Raw genomic sequence first — 24,342 nt, forward strand, 5'->3', positions numbered from 1 at the left:
GTTCACTGTTGTCTCACTGAATCTGTTATATTGAAGTTACACTGTAATGTTGTTTTTATAGTAGATTGTATTTTTTGCTTGATAAACCTTAAGTCGCCTTGGATAAAGGTGTCTGCAATAATAATAATAATAATATACGCGTTACTCATACCTAAATTCCAGTTATCCACCCTTGAAGCAACCTTAAAGTTCCAATGTGTCCCAGAGTCCAAGATCCTGCTCCTCCAGGCCTCGCCCGAAGCCACTAGTGTCTCCGCCACCATAAAGGGGTCCACTGAGCACTTTGTGGTGAAGAGACCGGAGGAGGTGTGGAGGGATGCCGTGGCCCGTGTCGTTTCAAAGGGAGGTGACCCTGGGAACGCCATGCTGGTACTCAGCCAGAGTACCATGCAGTTTGGCAAGTACCGGGGTCAGACATTCCGATGGCTCCTGATGAACGACGTGGGCTACGCTGTGTCGCTGGTGGCCAGTCACCAGAGGACTTGTGAGGGTGACAGCTCTGACATGTCCAACAAGGACGCGCTGACTAACTACGCCTGTGCATTCCCTGACTTTGCTACTGCTGTCAAGGACTGCTGAGCACAGGACGCAGTGCGGGTCCGGTCCTCCCAGCCTGGCCTGAAGGACTTGCGCCTTGTTGCATTTGGGGCACACAAGGACGTCACCTGGAGGGATCTGTGCGACACAAACATGTTAAGTAATAGATTTAAACAGTCCAACAGACCTGAAGTTAATACAATGTTGGTAACCTGTATCAAACTTCATTAGACTAGAACATACACACCCACTGGTCAACCTTAAATCACTGGAATTCAAATATCACCATACAACTAATCAAGCATCACTGCAGCAGTTGCTAAATACAATCTATTTAATTAATATATTTTGAACACCATCTTTGACACTGACTGCATTGTATTAGGTGCCAGTTGTTCTGTTTTATGTGACATATCTGAACATGTGAGTAAAATGATAGGCCACAATGCACCTTTACTAATTCACTTTTCCACTTGGAAAGATTATTCTTAATATAACGCTGTTATTCTTTTAACTTAATACATGTACAACTGTAACATCCCGAAATTCATTATTCAGCGACATGGGAGCGAAAAGAATGTCTAGCCGCCTGGGACAGTGTAAACCTCCGTCCCAATCAATGTAAGCTGCACATGTCAAAAAAAAAATATGTCAAACACATTGTCCTGTCATTTTTACACACGATCCAGCCTTCAACTGATTGGACAATGTGCATGTACTGTTCAAAATCAGGTGCTTCAGAGGGAAGAGAGCGGAGCTAGCCCCTGAAATTTAGAGAAAGGGGAGGAGATATAAACGGTGTTTGGATAAAAATATCTTTCTCATCTTAGTTCATTACAGTTAGTTATTTATATTGTTATAGTTAGTGGTGCTGATATTACTACTATTGTTGTTGTTATGATTTTATTTGGCTGTCGCTTTTAACCAAACCAACTTACAAGGGTTACAATTACTTAAGAAGAAAGATCGCACAGTCTCAGTCTCTTTATATTCTACTTTTTAAATGGAACCACACACGTATTACTCAGAAAACCAACAATTTTATTGAACACACAAATAAATAATGATATTTTATATAAACAAATAAAACAGTATATACATATTTACAAAGCAGGTTGGTCTTTGCCAGTCTGACCGCATGTCAACCAGCCACTGCTGAGCAGGTTTTGTGGAGAATGCAGCGCACAATGTTTCTTTGCCAAAGCGGCTGTGCCCAAAATCCTTCCGCTTCGGCTGTTCACATTTGGAGCACTTGTTCTCCTGACACGTTCGCTGGTACTTCCTCCTCGAAATGTGAACTATCCTCCTTGGCCCTATTCTTGCAGTTACAAGCAGTGGTTCTGGGCACGGGGCCAGCAGGAGAAGGCGTGGGAGGAAGCGGAGGGGCAGGAAGCAGAGGGGGAGGAAGCGGAGAGGGAGGCAGAGATGCCAACTTATGAAAGTAGAAAGTGTTAGCATAGTAGCAGAAATATAGTAGCCTCAAAACCCATTTGCAGTGTCAGATTTTGCTTATTGCTGGTGTTTCTTCTTACCTACGTGAGTGATACAGTCTTGATGTCCACCATGTTTCACAGAAGTCTGTCTGACAATATTCACAGCAGATGTGAAATTCAGACACTCGACGACTTTTAATGAATGACCATTCTGTGGTAAATTCCTCTCGATCTTTTAGATGGAATACAGTGACATGGTGTGTGAAGTCACAGGGATGAAAATTCAATTATTTTATTTTTTTTAATACAATATACAGTTCCTGCATTTTGGTACACCGCATTTACTGTGATCTTGCTGTAAAACTGACCATCTTTACTGTTATGTAGAAATGTCAAAGTACCTATCAATGGAAATATAAATGGTCTGTATTGGTTTGACGTGTAATGTTATGTCTGGAACTTATAAAGGATTACATGAGGAATTTATTACCAGGAGTATACTGTGTCAATCAATATCAAACAAGAAGATTGAAAATAAAAATAAAATAAACATCATACAAAAGTCCAGTTCATATTTGTTATAAAATGTGCTCATGTAAGGTCTGTGTACATTCCGGCCAATTGTTTTTGCATTTTATGGGTATCCAAACCCAATTTGTTTCACTTGGTGGGGTGGGGTGGGGTGGGGTGGGGGTGGGTGGGGCATCGGGGGGCATCCATGGATATAGATATCAATGTATTGATGCAGAAAACGTCTTTATTGTTTATTTCTTAGCAGACGCTCCTATCCAGGGCGACTTACAATTGTTACAAGATATCACATTATTTTACATACAATTAACCATTTATACATTTGGGTTTTTACTGGAGCAATCTAGGTAAAGTACCTTGCTCAAGGGTACAGCAGCAGTGTCCCCCACCTGGGAATGAACCCACAACCCTCTGGTCAAGAGTCCAGAGCCCTAACCACTACTCCACACTACTGTGATAACAAGACACATTCGATAGGAGTAGAGCATGCATCAGTACTTTTCCGATTTCCGATTTAGAATGCAAAAACGATTGGCCAGAATGTACACAAAACACTGTTTTTAAAATACTAATGAAAATCAGTTCTATGGTGAAGAGCTGGTTGAGGCTTCCAGCTCTGCAAAGAGGAATGATGTGTCTAACATGCTCTTTGATGCTTCTGTTCAGACACTCAATGTGAATCCTCAATCGGGCTCAAATGACTGGGTCTCCAGGACTTCCAGCTCTGGCATTGTGTGGATCACTGGCTGTGTCAAAATATGGTCTCCAGTAGCAGCATTGACACAATGCCTTTCATTTCCTTTTTAAAAGGCGTTACTGAAGAACGCACAGTATGTACTCTATATAAATCTCTGATCCCCACTTCTATAGTAAAATCCCCATTCCCCAGTATTGAAAATTACCATTTCGGAGCTTCTAAAAAATTCCCTTTCTGATTTCCATGTGGTGTGGACACATGACGAGGGCTCAGTGTGCAGCTGAAATACGGTGGCTCATGAAGACAATTTTGTTAGCGGTTCACTTTCCAACAGCGGATGGCTGGAAGATGCATCATTTTCTACAGCCTTGGAGGAGTGCATGACCTAATCCACAGCATGGGCAATGTTTTTATGGCCTTGGTTTGGATGCTATCACTGGTTCTCTACAAGTTTAAATGCAATTGAAATGTTTCAAGATCTAAACCACTCAGGATGTTAATCTGGGAGCTCAGTTACACTCTCACCCGCAACTCCAGCTTCACACTGTGTCACAGACTCAGACGTTGGGACATCCCAGCCAGTTGATCAACAGCCCCCACCTCACCTCATCGGAGGCTCCCTGGTATTTTAATTAGAAACCTTATTAACAGATCACTTTTAGTCACAGGCTCACAGATGATAGAGTGCTTATGACAATGTGTGTTTGTATTTTTGCTGTGTGCTGTATGCATATTGCTGTGTGGTCCAGTGGTTAAAGAAAAGGGCTTGTAACCAGGAGGTCCCCGGTTCAAATCCCACCTCAGCCACTGACTCACTGTGTGACCCTGAGCAAGTCACTTCACCTCCTTGTGCTCCGTCTTTCGGGTGAGACGTAATTGTAAGTGACTCTGCAGCTGATGCATAGTTCACACACACTTGTCTCTGTAAGTCACCTTGGATAAAGGCGTCTGCTAAATAAACAAATAATAATAATAATAATAATATCGACGAGTCATGTTTTGTTTTTATGAATAAAAATAAGCATCCCTGTGTAAGGGGAACGGCATCTCTGATACAACGGTTTGTTAACGTGAAGAAATGGTGGCTGTAGTATTTATTTTTTAAATTTTTTTACTGGACAATGACCATTATGAAATGTCCAGAAAATAGAAAGTAAGCAGCGTTTGTTTACTACAACAGGAATCAGATATTTTCAGGGAATACTTACAGGAAAGTAAATAGTTTACAGGAAACCAAGTTTTCATTTTAAAATGCTTTAATGTGCTTTCTGTTTTACAAGGCAACCAGTCCAGTCTCACTGTCACCAATTTCTTAATACAAAATCTTACAAGGCTTTTTTTGTCTTTTTTTGTTTGTTTTAAGCTATAAAACAAAAACTACAACATTTAAACTGTAGGTGAGTCAGAATGTCTGTCAGTCCAGCGGCTGCCACGCCCACTTCCACAATCACAGTCATAAGTTACGCAAGGTCTGTACATAATTACAAGACGAGTCCAAGACTGGTCTACAAGCACACAAGCTAACAGCACAGCTACAGCATGGAGTCAGGGAGCCAGCGGGTTGTATTGTGTGTGTTGCTTCCACAGTCCATCTTAAACTCGAACAGTTTCTGAAATCTTTTTATCGTTCGTCCGGCTTAGCTTAATATTAAAAAAAAAAAAAAAAAGCAGTAAATTAATTAAAATATAGAACTATAGCATCTCGTGGGAGATGGGCAATGTTAAATAAAATGCATCATGGATAAACTATTCTCGTTCATAAAAAGCGAACACTTTTTTGTGCAAAAAAAAGAATAAAATTCACATTCTTCATATTGTTGCAAGCTGTTTTTAAAACAAAGTTCTGATTTGGCCCTCATTCACTGTGTTGATCTTGGTACCAATCTTGAAAAAATCCTGGTCAGCAGAGGTCCCAGGGCTGACAAATGAAATTGTGCCAAAAAATACCCACGATTGTTGAGGGGAGAGGGGGGATCCTCTTGTCTGGAAAAACAACTCATGGAACGCAAGGGGAGCGAAGCGGGGAAGTGACTTAGTCTGGAGTCTGACTCCACTGGGCTCCAAATGGAGGGCAGTGCATCTGGGAAACAATACTGACATTCAAAATAAAATGTTAAAAAAAAAGGTCTGTCCACAGTCTAAAATGGAAATTCTGTACACCAAAGCAAAAGCTGCACATCCTAAGGTGTGGGTGAAGAAGCAGGGAGACTCCTTTGCTGTCAGTAGTCCTGGTGTGTGTCTCGGTGCTGCTTTCTGCTCCCTCACATGTTGTAAGCCACGTAGATGGGGTCGAGCTGGTCCGCGAGGAAGCCGTCCCGCAGGTGCATGCGCTGCTTCTCCCCCCGCGAGTTAATGGGGATCACGCCGGGGTCCACCACCACCACCACACCCACGATGAGGTAGTGCTCCTCCAGGACCACGTTGGTGACCAGCGGCACCAGGTCCAGAGCCTCCTGCTCCGAGCCGTCCAGCTCCACCACCACCACAAGCAGGTTCGTCCATGTGAACACCGCGCTGAGAGGGGGAGAGAGATGCAGAGAAAGAAAAACACTTAGAGCACTCATTCTGTCAAAGCATTTTTAGAAGCATGCAACGTCTGGATTTTAAACCCACTTCCATTAAACCCAGCAGGCTACAAGATCTGTACTAGATCAATGCAGGAGCCCATGCGGCCAGATGGAGGCAGTGTGTTTTTAAAGAGACCACACTGTTGAAACCTTTAAATTTAACTTTTTTGTGCCTTTTAACCCTTAGCGGTCCATTTATTCAGCGCGTGTCAGGTCCAATTTATTTTCACACAGCAGGTTATTTTAGATGCGCCGTTTAAAAGTTTTTTTTTTCACAGTAAAACAGGTTTAAAAGGCACTGCATATGAACAGGACACAGTTCTGTTCATATGAACAGTACTGCATCTCCAGCCCCGCCCCACCCCTTGTTCGCTATATTTTTCAAATGCCTTTTAATAATAGTACATACCGATAAATCATCTCTTGATCACTCGTTTTATCACCAAACTCCTCAATAATGCGATCCAAGTCGTTATTTTATTGCTAAAACATCTAAAAAAAGCTCTGCAAGTGTCTGTGATGAGCGCTGGATGCGGAAGCAGCTATCTTAGAACATAAGAAGAACATAAGAAAGTTTACAAACGAGAGGAGGTCATTCAGCCCACCTTGCTCGTTTGGTTGTTAGTAGCTTATTGATCCCAGAATCTCATCAAGCAGCTTCTTGAAGGATCCCAGGGTGTCAGCTTCAACAACATTACTGGGGAGTTGGTTCCAGACCCTCACAATTCTCTGTGTAAAAAAGTGCCTCCTATTTTCTGTTCTGAATGCCCCTTTATCTAATCTCCATTTGTGACCCCTGGTCCTTGTTTCTTTTTTCAGGTCAAAAAAGTCCTCTGGGTTGACATTGTCTATACCTTTTAGGATTTTGAATGTTTGAATCAGATCGCCGCGTAGTCTTCTTTGTTCAAGACTGAATAGATTCAGTTCTTTAGGCCTGTCTGCATACGACATGCCTTTTAAACCCGGGATAATTCTGGTTGCTCTTCTTTGCACTCTTTCTAGAGCAGCAATATCCTTTTTGTAACGAGGTGACCAGAACTGAACACAGTATTCTAGGTGAGGTCTTACTAATGCATTGTAGAGTTTTAACATTACTTCCCTTGATTTAAATTCAACACTTCTCACAATATATCCGAGCATCTTGTTGGCCTTTTTTATAGCTTCCCCACATTGTCTAGATCAGGGGTGCACAATTCCGGTCCTGGAGGGCCAGTGTCCCTCCTGGCTTTTGTTCCAACCTTGCCCTAAATTACTTAATTGGACCAATTATTACCAATTATTGGTCTAATTAAGTAATTTAGAACACAGTTATCAGTATTCACGAGATACGCCTTTTTTTTTTTTTTTTGGCTTCTCTCGTCTCCTATCGGTCTCACTCGGCCATTGAATGGTTCTCGGCTTTTGGACCGGACATTGGACCGGAAAGGGAAAATTGCGATGTCGGACCTGGTCCGACATAGGACCGCAAGGGGTTAATATTCTTTTTTTAAACATTTACTCTGTTATACACAACCTTTTAGCGTCAAGCTGCTCTTAGTGAGCGTGTGTGCCCACGTGTGCCTGTCTTGAGTGTCTGCAGCCCTTACCACTCTGCGATGCTCTTGTGTGCTCTGATCACGGATGTCTCTATGTCGATGGGGTGGTACCTCATCCCCCGCAACTCCAGCGTCTCATTCAGGGAGCCCACCACGTACAGGGCATCGTGCCTCTCTGCAGAACAAAAAAGAACCAGACGAATCAGCACCAGCTCCCAGCGCCATAACAACACAACACCACAGCACCCAGCGCCACAGCAACACAGCCCCCAGGCACCACAGCAACACAATACTACAGCACCCAGCGCCATAACAACACAACACGCAGCGCCATAGCAACACAACAGCACCAGCACCCATGCATCACAGCAACACAACAGCACCAGCACCCAGGCGCCATAGCAACACAACACCAGCATCACAGCACCCAGGCGCCATAGCAACACAACACCACAGCACAGCACCATAGCAACACAACACCACAGCACCCAGGCGCCATGGCAACACCACACAAGAGCAAAACACCACCACAGTACACAGGCGCCACATTGATTGAACCTTGTTATCTTTAAAAGGGCTATTAAGATAATTGATAGCTGTTTAAAAGGAAGTTTGTCTTTGTGATTCTTTGAGGGTGCAGAGGAGAAGCGGAAGCGTGTTCATTGCTGAAGCCAACTGTGTGAGTTATCAATTACAACGTTACAACGTTTACTATCTCCGTTCTAAAACCAGTATTTATTGTGTGTTGTTCCATCTGTTATGGTTACTGTGTGTGCGCCACAACATTTATCTGTGTGTTTATTTCCTGTGTGGAATTAAAAACAACTATTACAGCATGTTTTCTTATCAGGGAAACAGCGTAGACATCCTGACCTCAGTCAGGGACAAGAAGATATTGTGTAGTTAACGCTCGAGTACAAGCTAGGGCTATTTTGGTTATTTTTTTGTGTTTGTAATTGCCAATTATCCCTTTGTGGGAAATTAATAAAATAATTACCTGTGTTGCAACTGCATATCCTGTCTCCAGCCTGTTTATACGGTATACCTCGGTCACACTGCCACAGTATGTAATTCTATATACACACACACACACACACACATATATATATATATATATATATATATATATATATATATATATATATATATATATATATATATATACAGTACTGTGAAAGTTTTAGGCAGGTGTGAAAAAATGCTGTAAAGTAAGAATGCTTTCAAAAATAGACATGGTAATAGATTATATTTAACAATTAACTAAATGCAAAGTGAGTGAACAGAAGAAAAATCTAAATCAAATCCATATTTGGTGTGACCACCCTTTGCCTTCAAAATAGCATCAATTCTTCTAGGTACACTTGCACAAAGTCAGGGATCTTGTAGGCATATAGTCAGGTGTATGATTAAACAATTATACCAAACAGGTGCTAATGATCATCAATTCAATATGTAGGTTGAAACACAATCATTAACTGAAACAGAAACAGCTGTGTAGGAGGAATAAAACTGGGTGAGGAACAGCCAAACTCAGCTAACAAGGTGAGGTTGCTGAAGACAGTTTACTGTCAAAAGTCATATACCATGGCAAGACTGAGCACAGCAACAAGACACAAGGTAGTTATACTGCATCAGCAAGGTCTCTCCCAGGCAGAAATTTCAAGGCAGACAGGGGTTTCCAGATGTGCTGTCCAAGCTCTTTTGAAGAAGCACAAAGAAACGGGCAACGTTGAGGACCGTAGACGCAGTGGTCGGCCAAGGAAACTTACTGCAGCAGATGAAAGACACATCATGCTTACTTCCCTTCGCAATCGGAAGATGTCCAGCAGTGCCATCAGCTCAGAATTGGCAGAAAACAGTGGGACCCTGGTACACCCATCTACTGGCCGGAGAAGTCTGGTCAGAAGTGGCCTTCATGGAAGACTTGCGGCCAAAAAGCCATACCTCCGACGTGGAAACAAGGCCAAGCGACTCAACTATGCACGAAAACACAGGAACTGGGGTGCAGAAAAATGGCAGCAGGTGCTCTGGACTGATGAGTCAAAATTTGAAATATTTGGCTGTAGCAGAAGGCAGTTTGTTCGCCGAAGGGCTGGAGAGCGATACACAAATGAGTGTCTGCGGGCAACAGTGAAGCAAGGTGGAGGTTCCTTGCAAGTTTGGGGCTGCATTTCTGCAAATGGAGTTGGGGATTTGGACAGAATTAATGGTCTCCTCAATACTGAGAAGTACAGGCAGATACTTATCCATCATGCAATACCATCAGGGAGGCATCTGATTGGCCCCAAATTTATTCTGCAGCGTGACAACAACCCCAAACATACAGAGAAAGTCATTAAGAACTATCTTCAGCGTAAAGAAGAACAAGGAGTCCTGGAAGTGATGGTATGTCCCCCACAGAGCCCTGATCTCAACATCATCGAGTCTGTCTGGGATTACATGAAGAGAGAGAAGCAACTGAGGCTGCCTAAATCCACAGAAGAACTGTGGTTAGTTCTCCAAGATGTTTGGGCCAACCTACCTGCCGAGTTCCTTCAAAAACTGTGTGCAAGTGTACCTAGAAGAATTGATGCTGTTTTGAAGGCAAAGGGTGGTCACACCAAATATTGATTTGATGTAGATTTTTCTTCTGTTCACTCACTTTGCATTTTGTTAATTGATAAATATAAACTATTAACATGTCTATTTTCGAAAGCACTCTTACTTTACAGCATTTTTTCACACCTGCCTAAAACCTTTGCACAGTACTGTATATATATATATATATATATATATATATATATATATATATATATATATATATATATATATATATATATATATATATATATATATATATATATAAATTGTCTTGAACTATACACATACCTTAATAATTGACTGAAGTTACATTTAAGTTGAGTAACATTTACGAACACATTTGCCTCATTTGTTCACTATCACTCATCACTATCACGATCAGCAGTTTTTTTTATCAACAAACTATCACTCAGTTTGGGAAGTGTGCTCTGCTGCATGGAAACCCTCGCTGTGCTGGCCGTATTTCCAGGGGGTGCTCTTACCCCCGCTGGCGTCGGTGAGGTCGGTGCGGCGCAGGAAGCCCAGGTAGCCGCTGCGTGCCCACACTGTGGCCGTGTCTCCGAAGCTCAGCTTGGTGCTGAAGTGATCGGCGTGCAGAGCCTCCTCCCCGTACACGGTGTAGTAGCCGGTGGCGTTGTGAGGGCTGCTCACCCAGATCTACACACAGAGGAGACAGCGTGAGGAGCACAACACCTGCAGAGTACTGGAGCTCCCGTTGCAGAGCAGTTTAATCCATTACTGTGAGCTGGAATGTGGAATAAGGAATCTGGAATGAACAGACTCAGATGGTTCAGAATAGAAAACGCTCCGTCGTTGATATACAGGGAGAGGACGTTTGGTCTGGATAAGCACGGTGTGGTACATACAGCACAGTCACGCTGCCTGCAGTTTCGCTCTTACCTCTCCTAAGTGCGAGTCTCCCAGCGGTCCTTTAGTCTCTGTGTTCGCAATGATAACCCTCACACCGGGCAGGATCTGCATTACAGGGGTGGAACAGACAGGCTTCATTTAACAACATCATAAAACAAAAGAGGCAGGAGAAAACAAAAGACGATCACCATGCACACAGGGGTGTGACACACACAGATCTGTGCTAAGGAATGTCCTCACCAATTTCCATCACAATGTGACTTCTATACAGACACAGGGATGGAAATAAGGCTCTCATTGCAAAGCAGTTTGATAAGACACACTGTGGCTAATCAAGTTCATATTAAAACCTGGAATGGGTGAAACTGCAATGCACTAGGAGACTTATTTCAATCCTTGCAGACAGACACCAGATTACTAAATAAAAGAATGTCCGGATCAAGTTCTCCCACTAAGACGAGCAGTTCTCTAGATAGAAGTGTAATGCTCAGTGTGAACAGGTCTGCAAGAGGAAGGTGCCGTCGCTGTGCTTACCTTTCCTGACTCCATCAGTGGCAGGCTGTGTGGGGAGCCTCTCTCAACCAATCGAACCCTAAACACAAACACACATACCAACATTACTCTATCTGCAGAATAAGTGAATACAGTGCAGAGTTACTGTACACACAAGAGGCTGAGATCACAGTGCTGGATAACCACATTTTTCTCTTTATTCAATTCGATTTCACATGCCCAGCTACCTCAGCTTTATACAGCAACCGGTTATGCATATGAACACCACCTGGGCTGGAGCATGCTCTAGCATAAGACTTTGGGAGAGTCTAGCCGATGAAAAAACATGGTGCTTAGTTTTTTTTTTTTAGCATTCAAATGAACAAGGATGATTTCTTATGGAAAAGTTTTTTTTTGTTTTGTTTTTTATCAGTGCTATCAAAGATCATGGCATTAAACATGATGATGTAATTACTGTCGCATTTAATGTATCACACAGGGCTGCTCTGCCCTTATAAAAGTTCACCACTGTATTTTTGCAGTTTCACCCCCATGTTTTTCCTATGGTTATACTATGCATTTACTATAATTCATCTTGGCTTGACATGTTAATTAACATGCTTTACCATACCTCTCTGTGCTTCACACTGCTTATCAATGCTTTACCATGTGTGCACTGTGCTCTGTTACACTTTGCTGTAGCTTTACTGTGGTAAACATTTACAAGGGGGCAGAGACGTCTCAAATGTTCAGATTTCTAGAACCTGTTTTCCATCAGCTATTAATAGCGATGCCCGTGTCTGAACTTCAGGTGGGGCGCAGTACCTGTCGTGGCGCAGAGCTCTCATGTCCAGGTACACTGTGGTGGGGTCCGGACCCGCTGTACCCTGGAAAACACACAGAGAAGACAAACTGCTCAGAGACGGGCAGCTAGGGTGTCTCCATTCACACATGAAGAGTGCTGAATGAGATGCAGGGACAGCATTAGTGGGCTAGGGAGGCAAACTCTCAGCACTCACAATAGGAGCTTGACCTCCTTTTCCAAAGCGGTCTAGAACAAGGAACCTAGCCAAAAACATACTACCCAAAGACCAAACGGGACTGCAGTCAAACTAAACACTCCTTACCGACAGCAAATAAAATATCTAAACCATCTAACAGATATAATATGGGGGGATTATACGATATATAATAGATTTCCTAGATGAGACCTCATATAACACACTGTTTCTATCTGCCACTGGGACCAGTTGAAAGGCATTTCAAATCAGAACTCTTCAGCTGAACCTCGTGTCTTTGAGGCGTACTAAAACAAACAGGATAGGAGGGTCGTCTGAATGCTCTGGTTTGTGGCGAGTTTCTAGAACCTCGTGTTCAGTTTCTCTCCACACCCGATTAATGACCCAGGATCCAGTGTGTGGGTAATAATGAAGCTGCTTTCTTTTGATGGATCCCTTTCAACTCAACACTTGTCATAAAAAAAAATAAATAATAGCAGACAAGACTGTAAGGCACTGTAAACCCCCTTGTATTCGAGTGATGCTCAGCTCATCTAATTCTGCAACGTACCTGTTCCTCATATTGTACTTATGTTTTTGGATAATTTGCAAACTTCTAGATAGTCAGAAAGTTAACAGCAGTACTTTAGCAGTGGATGTTTTGCATGTTGTTTTTCAGAATTCCCTTATTTCTCATGATGCAAAGATAAATCTTAAAATCAGTTGCCCAAGGCACTCCCCAGGGGTGAATTCAACGAAGACGACCATGCAGGATTAAAGAGAGGAGATGAGCGTGCTGTTAAGGTGTCAGCTGTGAAATGTACATCACAATAAGGAGCAGGGAGTTTAAAAGAGCTGCTAGTATTCTAAGCAATACTCCAGTATAACTGCTTGCCTGTTCAGTCGTGAATATTTATTTCATTTTAGTTTGGGGTTGCTTGACAAATCACTGAAAGAGCGCGCAGGTTGTAAGGGGGTTACAGCACCGCTGATTGACTGCGTCAGTGAAAGGGGGAACAAGGAGATGGAAGCTGTGCATATCAGAGCAGAGCGGTATAGTACAGGGCTCCCTCTGTTTCACTGTCTGACTTCACTAATAACCTGTGATTAACAGTGAATAAGTAAAGGGGCACTTATACAGTACAATGTGGTGCATGTTCAATTCACCGTCCACACGGCCTAACCCGTGAAGTCTCGAGGGAACGCTGTACTTCAAAACAGCAGGCGCAGTCAAACATGCGGCACTCTACCTGCTCTGCCAGCTTGCTCAGCCTGTTCGGCTGACAAAAGGAGCAGACCCCGAGGTGAGGCAGGCCAGCCGTGACAGAGAGAGAGAGGGGGGGGGGGGGGGGCAGGGAAAAAGAGGGGGTGGAGGCAGGAAGAAAGAGAGGGAAGGGGAGGATGAGGGGGAGAGAGAGAGAGGAGGTGGGGATAGAGAGGGAGGGGAAGGAGGCAGGGAGAGACAGACATGGAGACAGGAGGACACAAAGAGAAAAAAATACAATAAAAGAAAGGAGTGTGAGAGAAAACCAACAGGAGGAGGAGGAGAGAAATAGAACAGTTACTATATTGCCTTCTCATCCAGACATTTCCACATCGACATACTGGACTGGGACCCAGTTCACTGGGCTCTTTGGTAAGAGACTGAAGTTCATGTACTAGAAATTGAGTAAATGTGGGATGATATTTGCACAGCATGGGCTCTGTTCACAAACCATTAAGGACTGTTTTCAGGAATTTTGCATCACTGCATCACCAGCGGAGTGCTCATTCAGTCAAGATGATGTTACGAATATTGCACAACTTACACAATGTATTTGATGACAGAAAGCGGGCATGTTTGATAAGTAACTTTGCAATAAATAAAACTAATTTGCCAAGGGCGGGGGTGGAGGCATATTTAATTAGACTTGTGTTTATTATATATTGCAACACCACCATTGTCAGGGTCTGTATATTGTAATACAGATAACAAAATGTACTCTGCTTATTATGCAGCTCGCTAAACATTAATTCACAGATGACCTGCATTGTACTATTTACAAAACTCTGCAGCAGTGAAATACAGTGCCGTAAGAAACGCAACACACTGAATCTACAGTAAAAACGTCTGTCCCGATGTGCAACAGTACATGGTCTGATGCAGCAACCAACAGCAACAAGCACTTTGTATTAATTCCTTAATTCCATTTTGAATGATGATGTAACAAAACACAGACGGTGTGGGTGAATTACATTCTAGGTGAGAATACAGCAGCAGGATCCAGGGGAGGGAAGTGAGAACAGAGCAGCAGGATCCAGGGGAGGGAGGTGAGAACAGAGCAGCAGGCTTTTCTAAATGTTACACATACGTTTAGTCCATATTTAGGGACCCAGGGCCTGAAGGGAGCAGTGTTATGACCCTGTATGTGTATTTGGATATGAGACTGGCTCGCTGGCCTACTCACCTGCAGACACACAGCCACGTTGATCCGGCAGCCGAAGGTGGTGCTGACCGCTCGGGCGGACAGGCCCAGGTCTTTGAAGAGCTTGGAGAAGGACTGAGTGAGAGCGATGCGGGGCCTCTCCTCTGCTACCACCATGCAGGTGCGCACACAGGAGAGGTTCACCCCCTTCACCTGGAGAGAGACAGAGAGGGGGGGGTCAGTACTGAACACAGGGCTGGGTCAGCCCCTTCACCTGGAGAGAGACAGACACACACAATCAATAAAACACTGACTTCAACAATAAACAAAACAATGAATTCCTGAGAATATACACTTTCTTGAAATGAAGTAGCGGTAAAAAAGAAAGCAGCCCAGTAAGTGTGACTCACCCGCAGCGCGTCGGTCTGCGTGCCCAGCCCCTTGGTGCACATCTCCATGACAGAGTAGGAGCAGAACGTGACGCGCACCTTGAACTGACTGACTGCAGACAGCCACAGAGACACGTTACTCTCCAACTCAAGAGGGGGCACCAGGATAGACTGGTGACCAGAGTACACGCTGTGAGTGAGAGGGGGAGAGAGAGAGAGAGTCAGTGAGGAGAACATGCGGAGAGAGACGGAGAGATTGAGAGACAGTCAGTGAGAAGTAAGAGAGACAGACTGTGAATGGAATATGCTGAGAGAGAGAGAGAAAGAAAGAAAGAAAGAAAGAGACATTCAGTGTAGAGTACACAGAATAAGAAAGGGAGAGATTGAGAGATAGTATCACAGAGTACACACTGCAACAGAAACATAACCAGAGCACATTCACTCCACAGCAAACAAATTAAACAGAGCTTTCATCAGAGGGTACCAAGGATTCAGATTTGCTCATAACACACACATTGTAGAGCAGGCAGCTCCTGCACCGCATCGTACCTGCAGAGGCACCAGAGAGCAAAGCCTAGGCCGCAGTAGGGGTCCAGGCAGATAGCGATCTGTCGAGAGGGGTACAGCTCACATTGTAGCTTGATGGAGCGACACAAGGCACTGGTGGCAGCGTGGGACATCTGGAGAGGAGAGAGGGAGAGGAAGGAAAAGGATGAGTGGGGGGAGAGTGTCAGTCCACTACCATTATAAATGATCATGAGCACAGGAGATCACTGTGTCCACATCCACTGCACAGTCTATAAGGCAATGCCAATAACACACATTCACCTCACCAAACCAAGTTCATCTCTGTATAAGAATAAAACCAGAAACTACTGTATGGTGTAAGAAAACATCCACTACCTCATTGTGAATAGGAGCTTTTAAAAACTCAGTGGAGCTATATTCCATATTATTTTGAAAGCTATGTAGTCATTGTGTTATAGATTGAAGCTGAATAACAAAGAATCCACTTTGTATGGTTTCCATTTGCAGTAGAACCCTCACTAGTGCCACCTGCGGGTCTAAACGGGTACTGCACCTTCCCCTGCTCCGTGCTGCACAGAGGGAGTGTGCAGCACTCACTCTCTCTCACTCCATACCTTCACTCCTGCAAGGATCCCTGTTGTGGAGACACTGAAGTCCAAGTACGCCAGCATCTCCGGAGTCGGTGGCTTGTAAATCTGAAGGGGCTTCTTTCTTGGCAAGTCATCTGAACGTTTAAAAAAAAAAAAAAAACAACAAAAACAAATGCATGAAACACAAACAAAAAATGTTACAGACAGGCAGCAAATGACTTCACTAGCCTCTTGTCTGCCTTTCACCTCTGGGGGCCTGGGTTCCAATCTGGAGGGGCTAGGTGGTGCAGAGAGTTAAGGTTAAAGAACTAGACCAGCCTTTCACCTTTCTCTGGAGGCCTGGGTTCCACAATGGCTGCTCAGATCCCTAGTGAAATGAGTTTGGTCAGTGGTCTCAACTGCTCAGCCTCCAGACCGCGGTCTCAGTGTAATGCAGATGACAATACAACCCCCCCCCACCCCACCCCTCCCTCAGTGAGCGGCAGGGTCACCTGTGTCCAGTATAATCGGCCAGCTCTTCACATCGACGGCTGCAGATGCCTCTTTGGATTTCAGCAGCTTCATTATTGCCTGTGTGGTGAGGATGCATACGGATTTGCTGACCTGAGAGGGAGAGGGGAGGCAAGATGAGCATACTGATCCACAAGGCAAGCCCTCTGCACATAAAAAAGTGGAAACAAAACTTCTTCACTGTCATAGTTTGAGCAACCCCTGTGAGACATATTATTCCTTCCCTTATCGCTGCATTAGCTCCTAACAGTCAACCTAGAGGCAGGCAAGACTCATTCAAGTCTGATCTGTTCAGAGCAGATTTAGCAGGGGCCTGATTGTTCAAACTCCTGGCACCTTTTGATTTCAATAATATACCTGATCAAGGGAAGTTCAGAAACCCAAGACTGGGTGCATGGCTAGTGGAAGTTTCTGCCTCCTTGATTCACACAAACACAGCTTCTTCTAAAAACTCCTGTCTAATTTTAGAACCGAGTTTCTGTTTAGAATTATGGAATATCTCTTGAATTATTTTTTTTAGTTAGGTTTAAAACAATTACTGAAAAAGGTGGACCTCAGCTTCATTCAGCCCACCTGTACAGGGATAAAAATAAGACTCCCATTGCATAGCAGTTTAATCCTTTACTGGTTTTACTATGAGGTTAAGACACACTTGAGCTTGTTACCTATACACTGTGGCTAATCGAGCTTGTAGTAAAACCTGGAATGGGTGACACTGCTCTAAATGCACCCACCTCTACAATCATCCGGACAGTGGGCAGGGTGGTGGCCAGGTTTTGAGGGTGGGGGGGGCGTACAGTGACTGGCACGCAGCCCGCATACAGACACCCGTAGAACGTGGCTATAAGGTCCACACCTAGAGAGGGGGAGAGGGAGGGAGGGAGGGAGGGTGAGGAAGAAGAGAAAGGCAGGAGAGGAGAGAAGGAAGCGAAATAAATCAGGGGGCTGAATTAAGCAGTCATAACCAAGGCTTTCAGATCCATTTTCTTATCTCCCCCAATTAGGTATCAGAAAGGTCAGTCATTCGTGCAGGTATTCGTGCACGTTAAGGGAGGCATATGAATAGCATTTTTGAGGGACAGTTAGTTTATATATTTCAATTACATCAGGCTCTAACAGAACAGTGTTCAGAACAGCAGTGCTGTGTCAGTGTCCCTGGTTCAGTACAGCAGTGTGTGTCAGTGTCCCTGGTTCAGTACAGCTGGGCTGTGTCAGTGTCCCTGGTTCAGTACAGCTGGGCTGTGTCAGTGTCCCTGGTTCAGTACAGCAGTGTGTGTCAGTGTCCCTGGTTCAGTACAGCTGGGCTGTGTCAGTGTCCCTGGTTCAGTACAGCTGAGCTGTGTCAGTGTCCCTGGTTCAGTACAGCAGGGCTGTGTCAGTGTCCCTGGTTCAGTACAGTAGGGCTGTGTCAGTGTCCCTGGTTCAGTAGAGCAGTGTGTGTCAGTGTCCCTAGTTCAGTACAGCTGGGCTGTGTCAGTGTCCCTGGTTCAGTACAGCTGAGCTGTGTCAGTGTCCCTGGTTCAGTACAGCAGGGCTGTGTCAGTGTCCCTGGTTCAGTACAGTAGGGCTGTGTCAGTGTCCCTGGTTCAGTAGAGCAGTGTGTGTCAGTGTCCCTAGTTCAGTACAGCTGGGCTGTGTCACTGTCCCTGGTTCAGAACAGCAGTGCTGTGTCAGTGTCCCTGGTTCAGTACAGCAGTGTGTGTCAGTGTCCCTGGTTCAGTACAGCTGGGCTGTGTCAGTGTCCCTGGTTCAGTACAGCTGGGCTGTGTCAGTGTCCCTGGTTCAGTACAGCAGTGTGTGTCAGGGTCCCTGGTTCAGTACAGCTGGGCTGTGTCAGTGTCCCTGGTTCAGTACAGCTGAGCTGTGTCAGTGTCCCTGGTTCAGTACAGCAGGGCTGTGTCAGTGTCCCTGGTTCAGTACAGTAGGGCTGTGTCAGTGTCCCTGGTTCAGTAGAGCAGTGTGTGTCAGTGTCCCTAGTTCAGTACAGCAGGGCTGTGTCAGTGTCCCTGGTTCAGTACAGCTGGGCTGTGTCAGTGTCCCTGGTTCAGTACAGCTGGGCTGTGTCACTGTCCCTGGTTCAGTACAGCTGGGCTGTGTCAGTGTCCCTGGTTCAGTACAGCTGGGCTGTGTCACTGTCCCTGGTTCAGTACAGCTGGGCTGTGTCACTGTCCCTGGTTCAGTACAGCAGGGCTGTGTCAGTGTCCCTGGTTCAGTACAGCTGGGCTGTGTCAGTGTCCCTGGTTCAGTACAGCTGGGCTGTGTCAGTGTCCCTGGTTCAGTACAGCTGGGCTGTGTCACTGTCCCTGGTTCAGTACAGCTGGGCTGTGTCACTGTCCCTGGTTCAGTACAGCAGGGCTGTGTTACTGTCCCTGGTTCAGTACAGCAGGGCTGTGTCAGTGTCCCTGGTTCAGTACAGTAGGGCTGTGTCAGTGTCCCTGGTTCAGTAGAGCAGTGTGTGTCAGTGTCCCTGGTTCAGTACAGCTGGGCTGTGTCAGTGTCCCTGGTTGAGTACAGCAGTGTGTGTCAGTGTCCCTGGTTGAGTACAGCAGTGTGTGTCAGTGTCCCTGGTTGAGTACAGCTGGGCTGTGTCAGTGTCTCTGGTTGAGTACAGCTGGGCTGTGTCAGTGTCCCTGGTTCAGTACAGCTGGGCTGTGTCAGTGTCCCTGGTTCAGTACAGTAGTGTGTGTCAGTGTCCCTGGTTCAGTACAGCAGTGTGTGTCAGTGTCCCTGGTTCAGTACAGCTGGGCTGTGTCAGTGTTTCTGGTTCAGTACAGCTGGGCTGTGTCAGTGTCCCTGGTTCAGTACAGCTGGGCTGTGTCAGTGTCCCTGGTTCAGTACAGCTGAGCTGTGTCAGTGTCCCTGGTTCAGTACAGCAGTGTGTGTCAGTGTCCCTGGTTCAGTACAGCTGGGCTGTGTCAGTGTTTCTGGTTCAGTACAGCTGGGCTGTGTCAGTGTCCCTGGTTCAGTACAGCAGGGCTGTGTCAGTGTCCCTGGTTCAGTACAGCAGGGCTGTGTCAGTGTCCCTGGTTCAGTACAGCAGGGCTGTGTCAGTGTCCCTGGTTCAGTACAGCTGGGCTGTGTCAGTGTCCCTGGTTCAGTACAGCAGTGTGTGTCAGTGTCCCTGGTTCAGTACAGCTGGGCTGTGTCAGTGTCCCTGGTTCAGTACAGCTGGGCTGTGTCAATGTCCCTGGTTCAGTACAGCTGGGCTGTGTCAGTGTCCCTGGTTCAGTACAGCAGGGCTGTGTCAGTGTCCCTGGTTCAGTACAGCAGTGTGTGTCAGAGTCCATTTATCTTGGTGAGCGGGGAGGCAGGCTGTGCTGCTGCTTACCTGGCGGGTACACTAGAGCCACGTGGTCCCCCGTATTGAGACGCCCCTTCTCCATCAGCCCCAAGGCTACCCTCTCTGCTCGCTTGTGAAGCTGCAGGCAGGTGGCTGTGCTGGCGACTGTGCCCTGTACCAAACACGAGACAAGACACAGGACAGGGCTTCAAATCACACAGGAGGCAGGGCCTTTCACAAGGACCGAAACACATCATCCAAAACTGGTTAAGAAATTCTAAAAGAAACGTAACAAGTTCAATGACTCGACAGAAGTCATTTAGAAATAAACAAATTACGTTTCTTTTAGGATTTCAGATCTGAAATAAAGAGAGAGGGGACATGATCACTGAGTGAAGGATGAGGCCAGAGGAGTTTATCTCTCTACTCACGAATTGATTATTTTTTTAGTCACCCACTTAGAAGAATCATTGTGTAACTAACCAGTCACTCATTATGATAGATTAAATTAAGGCAAAGAGTAGGTTCTCCAGCCCTGCAGCGCAGGCGGGGCTCCAAATACCTGCTGCACAGGAAGGAAGTAGATCTGTAGTGTGGGGCTGAGAGAACTGAACATCTACAGCACAATGATGGGTTCCTCTGACGAGAGAGAAGTCTTGGCCTTGACCCTAGAAGTGCTATTAGCTACTCATGCACACGGCTGCGGTTCTTTATTGCAGTGCCATTTGAAGCCGACAGGGCGGCGCTCTCAGTTACCTTGGCGTTGAGTAGGAGGAAGAGAGGGTGGTCCGGCGTAGCCTGGGCCCTCCACTGCAGCACGTCCTGCATGTACAGGAACTGAGGACAAGAGAAGAGAAACCCGTCACCATACCGCAGTCTTCATGCTTGGAAAGAACTCCAGAGGGTGCTCACCAAGGCTCTGAACATCTTACTGCCTCCTGATTAGAACCAGCAACACAATCACAGCTCCCACTGACAAGCTGGGCATCTTCTGGGTCTTTGCTTGTTTTTTTATTTTTGTGTTCTTCATATACAACAGATTTGGCAATTCTAAACTGCGGCTTCCTGGCCTTTTTAAAACGCACAAGAAAGTCCTGAGAGGAGGAAAACAAGCTTGTACAGCTAGCAACAACTTTGATGCAGGAGGCTGCAGTTCAGATATCGCTGTTGGTGTGATTCTGTTCAAATATTGTTATCCCATGACAACAAAATCTCCCTAGAAAAACTGTGGGGGAAAAAAAAAAGTTTCAGTGGATTTCACCTGGTTTGTATATAAAATAAACAATGACAATAACTGTCAGTGCCACAGTATGAGGCAGCGTTGCAGGAGGACTGCCAGGTACACAGCAGTGCTGTGAGAGTACAGTGCAGTGCAGTGAGAGTACAGTGCAGGTACAGTAATTAGTGGAGTGCAGTGGTGTAGGGACAGTGTGGAGTGCAGGTACAGTACAGTCAGTACCTTGCGTGCCTGGTCATTGTCCTCCAGCGCGGCCACATCCCTCCCACAGGCCTGAGCGATCCTCTTCCCAGCCACCAGGTTCCCCACCACCACCGACGCAGGGCCCACTTCTATAGACACAGACACACAGACAGACAGGATCAGAGCTGAATCATTCAACTGACTTTCAGGTGGAAAAAAGTGTCAGCATATTCAGTGTTTTCACAGATATAAAATGGCAATACAAACCTCAACAGAGAATCAGAAAAGTATTCAATCACCCTGCTGGGACAGGTGATGTTTCACCTCACTATTCAAACACCTGCTTACTGTCTTTTAGTATCTTTGAATAGATAATTGTCTGCTCCAGAAGAGTAGTCAAAAGTGTTTAATAAGCACAAGTGCTGTGGTACCCAAAATATAATTTATTAAAAAATAGCAATAGGGGGAGCAATCTCATTGGCTAACAAGCGTTCCAGCCTGTGCAGACATGTCACCATTGCAGCACAGCTTGGAACTTTCAGAACTTTCTGCCTGATTCACTTGACAACCGATTCACTGGTTCGGGGGTAGGGAGGAGGGTAGACATTCTCCAAGTGCAGTAACACACTCCAGAGTGTTCAAAGGCCAGGGCTGTTTAACTCGGCTTCACTTTGTGCCCAACAACATCCCTTTAGGTGTGCGGATATTGGACCATATTTGATCAAAATATATTTGTTTAACAATGCATTTCAGTTTTTTATTTTATTTATTTCATGTACAGCACTTCGAGGTGCTTCAAGGAGGGCACTTTATAAATTCCAATTGTATTGTACTGTACTGTACTGTACTGTCTTGTGTAAAGTCACTATGATGTCTGCCTGTGACCTGCGCTCTCGTACCGGGCTGTTTCTGCCTGGGCTTGGGCAGGTTCGTGACGCAGGTGTGGGGGCACATAAGCACGTTGCAGGGGTGCAGCGCCCCCTCCAGGAAGCGCTGCTTGGTCTCCGAGATGTGGATCCCCCCCAGCGGGGCTTTGGGCAGCGTGTTGGCAGGAACCAGCGCCAGGCAGTATACCCCCACCTGGTGGATACTGTCAATGGCCTGAAATACAGAGACAGAGGGTACAGGTCAGAACAGTGATCACAGCACACACAGAGACAGACAGACAGGGTACAGGTCAGAATACAGCGTTCACAGCACACACAGAGACAGACAGACAGGGTACAGGTCAGAATACAGTGATCACAGCACACACAGAGACAGACAGACAGACAGGGACAGGTCAGAACAAACATAAACACATGCTCTAAACCAAATGCAGACAGGACAAAACTGGCCTCGTGTTCAGGATAGCTGTACCTGCAAGATTCGGCTCATCCACTGGAAACTGTCCTCCTCCGAGGCGTCGGGACGCTGCTCTGCAACCACCACAACCCTCTCATCATGGAGCACTGCCAGCGAGAACACTGCAATCCTGAGACAGAGAGACAGAGACAGAGTGTGAACAAGAACACTGTGATCCTGAGAGAGAGACAGTGAACAAGAACACTGTGATCCTGAGAGAGAGACAGAGTGTGAACAAGAACACTGTGATCCTGAGAGAGACAGAGTGTAACAAGAACACTGTGATCCTGAGAGAGACAGAGTGTGAACAAGAACACTGTGATCCTGAGAGAGAGACCGTGAACAAGAACACTGTGATCCTGAGAGAGAGACTGTGAACAAGAACACGGTGATCCTGAGAGAGAGACTGAACAAGAACCTGTGATCCTGAGAGAGAGACAGTATGAACAAGGACACTGTGATCCTGAGAGAGAGAGAGAGACTGTGAACAACACTGTGATCCTGACAGAGAGACTGTGAACAAGAACACTGTGATCCTGAGAGAGACTGTGAACAAGAACACTGTGATCCTGAGAGACAGAGTGTGAACAAGAACACTGTGATCCTGAGAGAGAGAGAGACTGTGAACAAGAACACTGTGATCCTGAGAGAGACAGAGTGTGAACAGGAACACTGTGATCCTGAGAGAGAGACAGAGTGTGAACAAGAACACTGTGATCCTGACAGAGACTGTGAACAAGAACACTGTGATCCTGAGAGAGAGTCTGTGAACAAGAACACGGTGATCCTGAGAGAGAGACTGAACAAGAACACTGTGATCCTGAGAGAGAGAGACAGTATGAACAAGGACACTGTGATCCTGAGAGAGAGAGAGACTGTGAACAACACTGTGATCCTGACAGAGAGACTGTGAACAAGAACACTGTGATCCTGAGAGAGATTGTGAACAAGAACACTGTGATCCTGAGAGACAGAGTGTGAACAAGAACACTGTGATCCTGAGAGAGAGAGACTGTGAACAAGAACACTGTGATCCTGAGAGAGAGAGACTGTGAACAAGAACACTGTGATCCTGAGAGAGACAGAGTGTGAACAAGAACACTGTGATCCTGAGAGAGACAGCGTGTGAACAAGAACACTGTGATCCTGAGAGAGACAGAGTGTGAACAAGAACACTGTGATCCTGAGAGAGAGTCTGTGAACAAGAACACGGTGATCCTGAGAGAGAGACTGAACAAGAACACTGTGATCCTGAGAGAGAGAGACAGTATGAACAAGGACACTGTGATCCTGAGAGAGAGAGAGACTGTGAACAACACTGTGATCCTGACAGAGAGACTGTGAACAAGAACACTGTGATCCTGAGAGAGATTGTGAACAAGAACACTGTGATCCTGAGAGAGATTGTGAACAAGAACACTGTGATCCTGAGAGACAGAGTGTGAACAAGAACACTGTGATCCTGAGAGAGAGAGACTGTGAACAAGAACACTGTGATCCTGAGAGAGAGAGACTGTGAACAAGAACACTGTGATCCTGAGAGAGACAGAGTGTGAACAAGAACACTGTGATCCTGAGAGAGACAGCGTGTGAACAAGAACACTGTGATCCTGAGAGAGACAGAGTGTGAACAAGA

General features: G+C 45.6%; 1 protein-coding gene across 7 annotated transcripts in view; it reads right to left on the reverse strand.

Annotated features, from left to right (window-relative positions):
• Positions 1-4,436: 4,436 nt before the first annotated feature.
• The window catches only part of LOC117406140 (disco-interacting protein 2 homolog A-like), a 133,244-nt gene continuing 113,338 nt past the window's right edge, over positions 4,437-24,342 (reverse strand). For all 7 annotated transcript variants that reach the window (XM_059032033.1, XM_034009995.3, XM_034010015.3 and 4 more), the window contains 17 exons: positions 22,722-22,836; positions 22,262-22,463; positions 21,402-21,511; positions 20,699-20,779; positions 19,991-20,114; positions 17,397-17,518; positions 16,644-16,755; positions 16,177-16,286; positions 15,584-15,714; positions 15,056-15,224; positions 14,688-14,858; positions 12,068-12,129; positions 11,285-11,342; positions 10,781-10,855; positions 10,363-10,537; positions 7,352-7,475; positions 4,437-5,712 (listed from right to left, as the gene is read on the reverse strand). In XM_059032033.1, the coding sequence (XP_058888016.1) occupies positions 5,460-5,712; positions 7,352-7,475; positions 10,363-10,537; positions 10,781-10,855; positions 11,285-11,342; positions 12,068-12,129; positions 14,688-14,858; positions 15,056-15,224; positions 15,584-15,714; positions 16,177-16,286; positions 16,644-16,755; positions 17,397-17,518; positions 19,991-20,114; positions 20,699-20,779; positions 21,402-21,511; positions 22,262-22,463; positions 22,722-22,836 (2,194 nt within the window). In that variant the 3' untranslated portion in view covers positions 4,437-5,459. The remainder of the gene's footprint in view (positions 5,713-7,351; positions 7,476-10,362; positions 10,538-10,780; positions 10,856-11,284; positions 11,343-12,067; positions 12,130-14,687; positions 14,859-15,055; positions 15,225-15,583; positions 15,715-16,176; positions 16,287-16,643; positions 16,756-17,396; positions 17,519-19,990; positions 20,115-20,698; positions 20,780-21,401; positions 21,512-22,261; positions 22,464-22,721; positions 22,837-24,342) is intronic.

The sequence above is a fragment of the Acipenser ruthenus genome, chromosome 10, assembly GCF_902713425.1.
Source record: "Acipenser ruthenus chromosome 10, fAciRut3.2 maternal haplotype, whole genome shotgun sequence".
In the NCBI taxonomy this organism is placed as follows: domain Eukaryota; kingdom Metazoa; phylum Chordata; class Actinopteri; order Acipenseriformes; family Acipenseridae; genus Acipenser; species Acipenser ruthenus.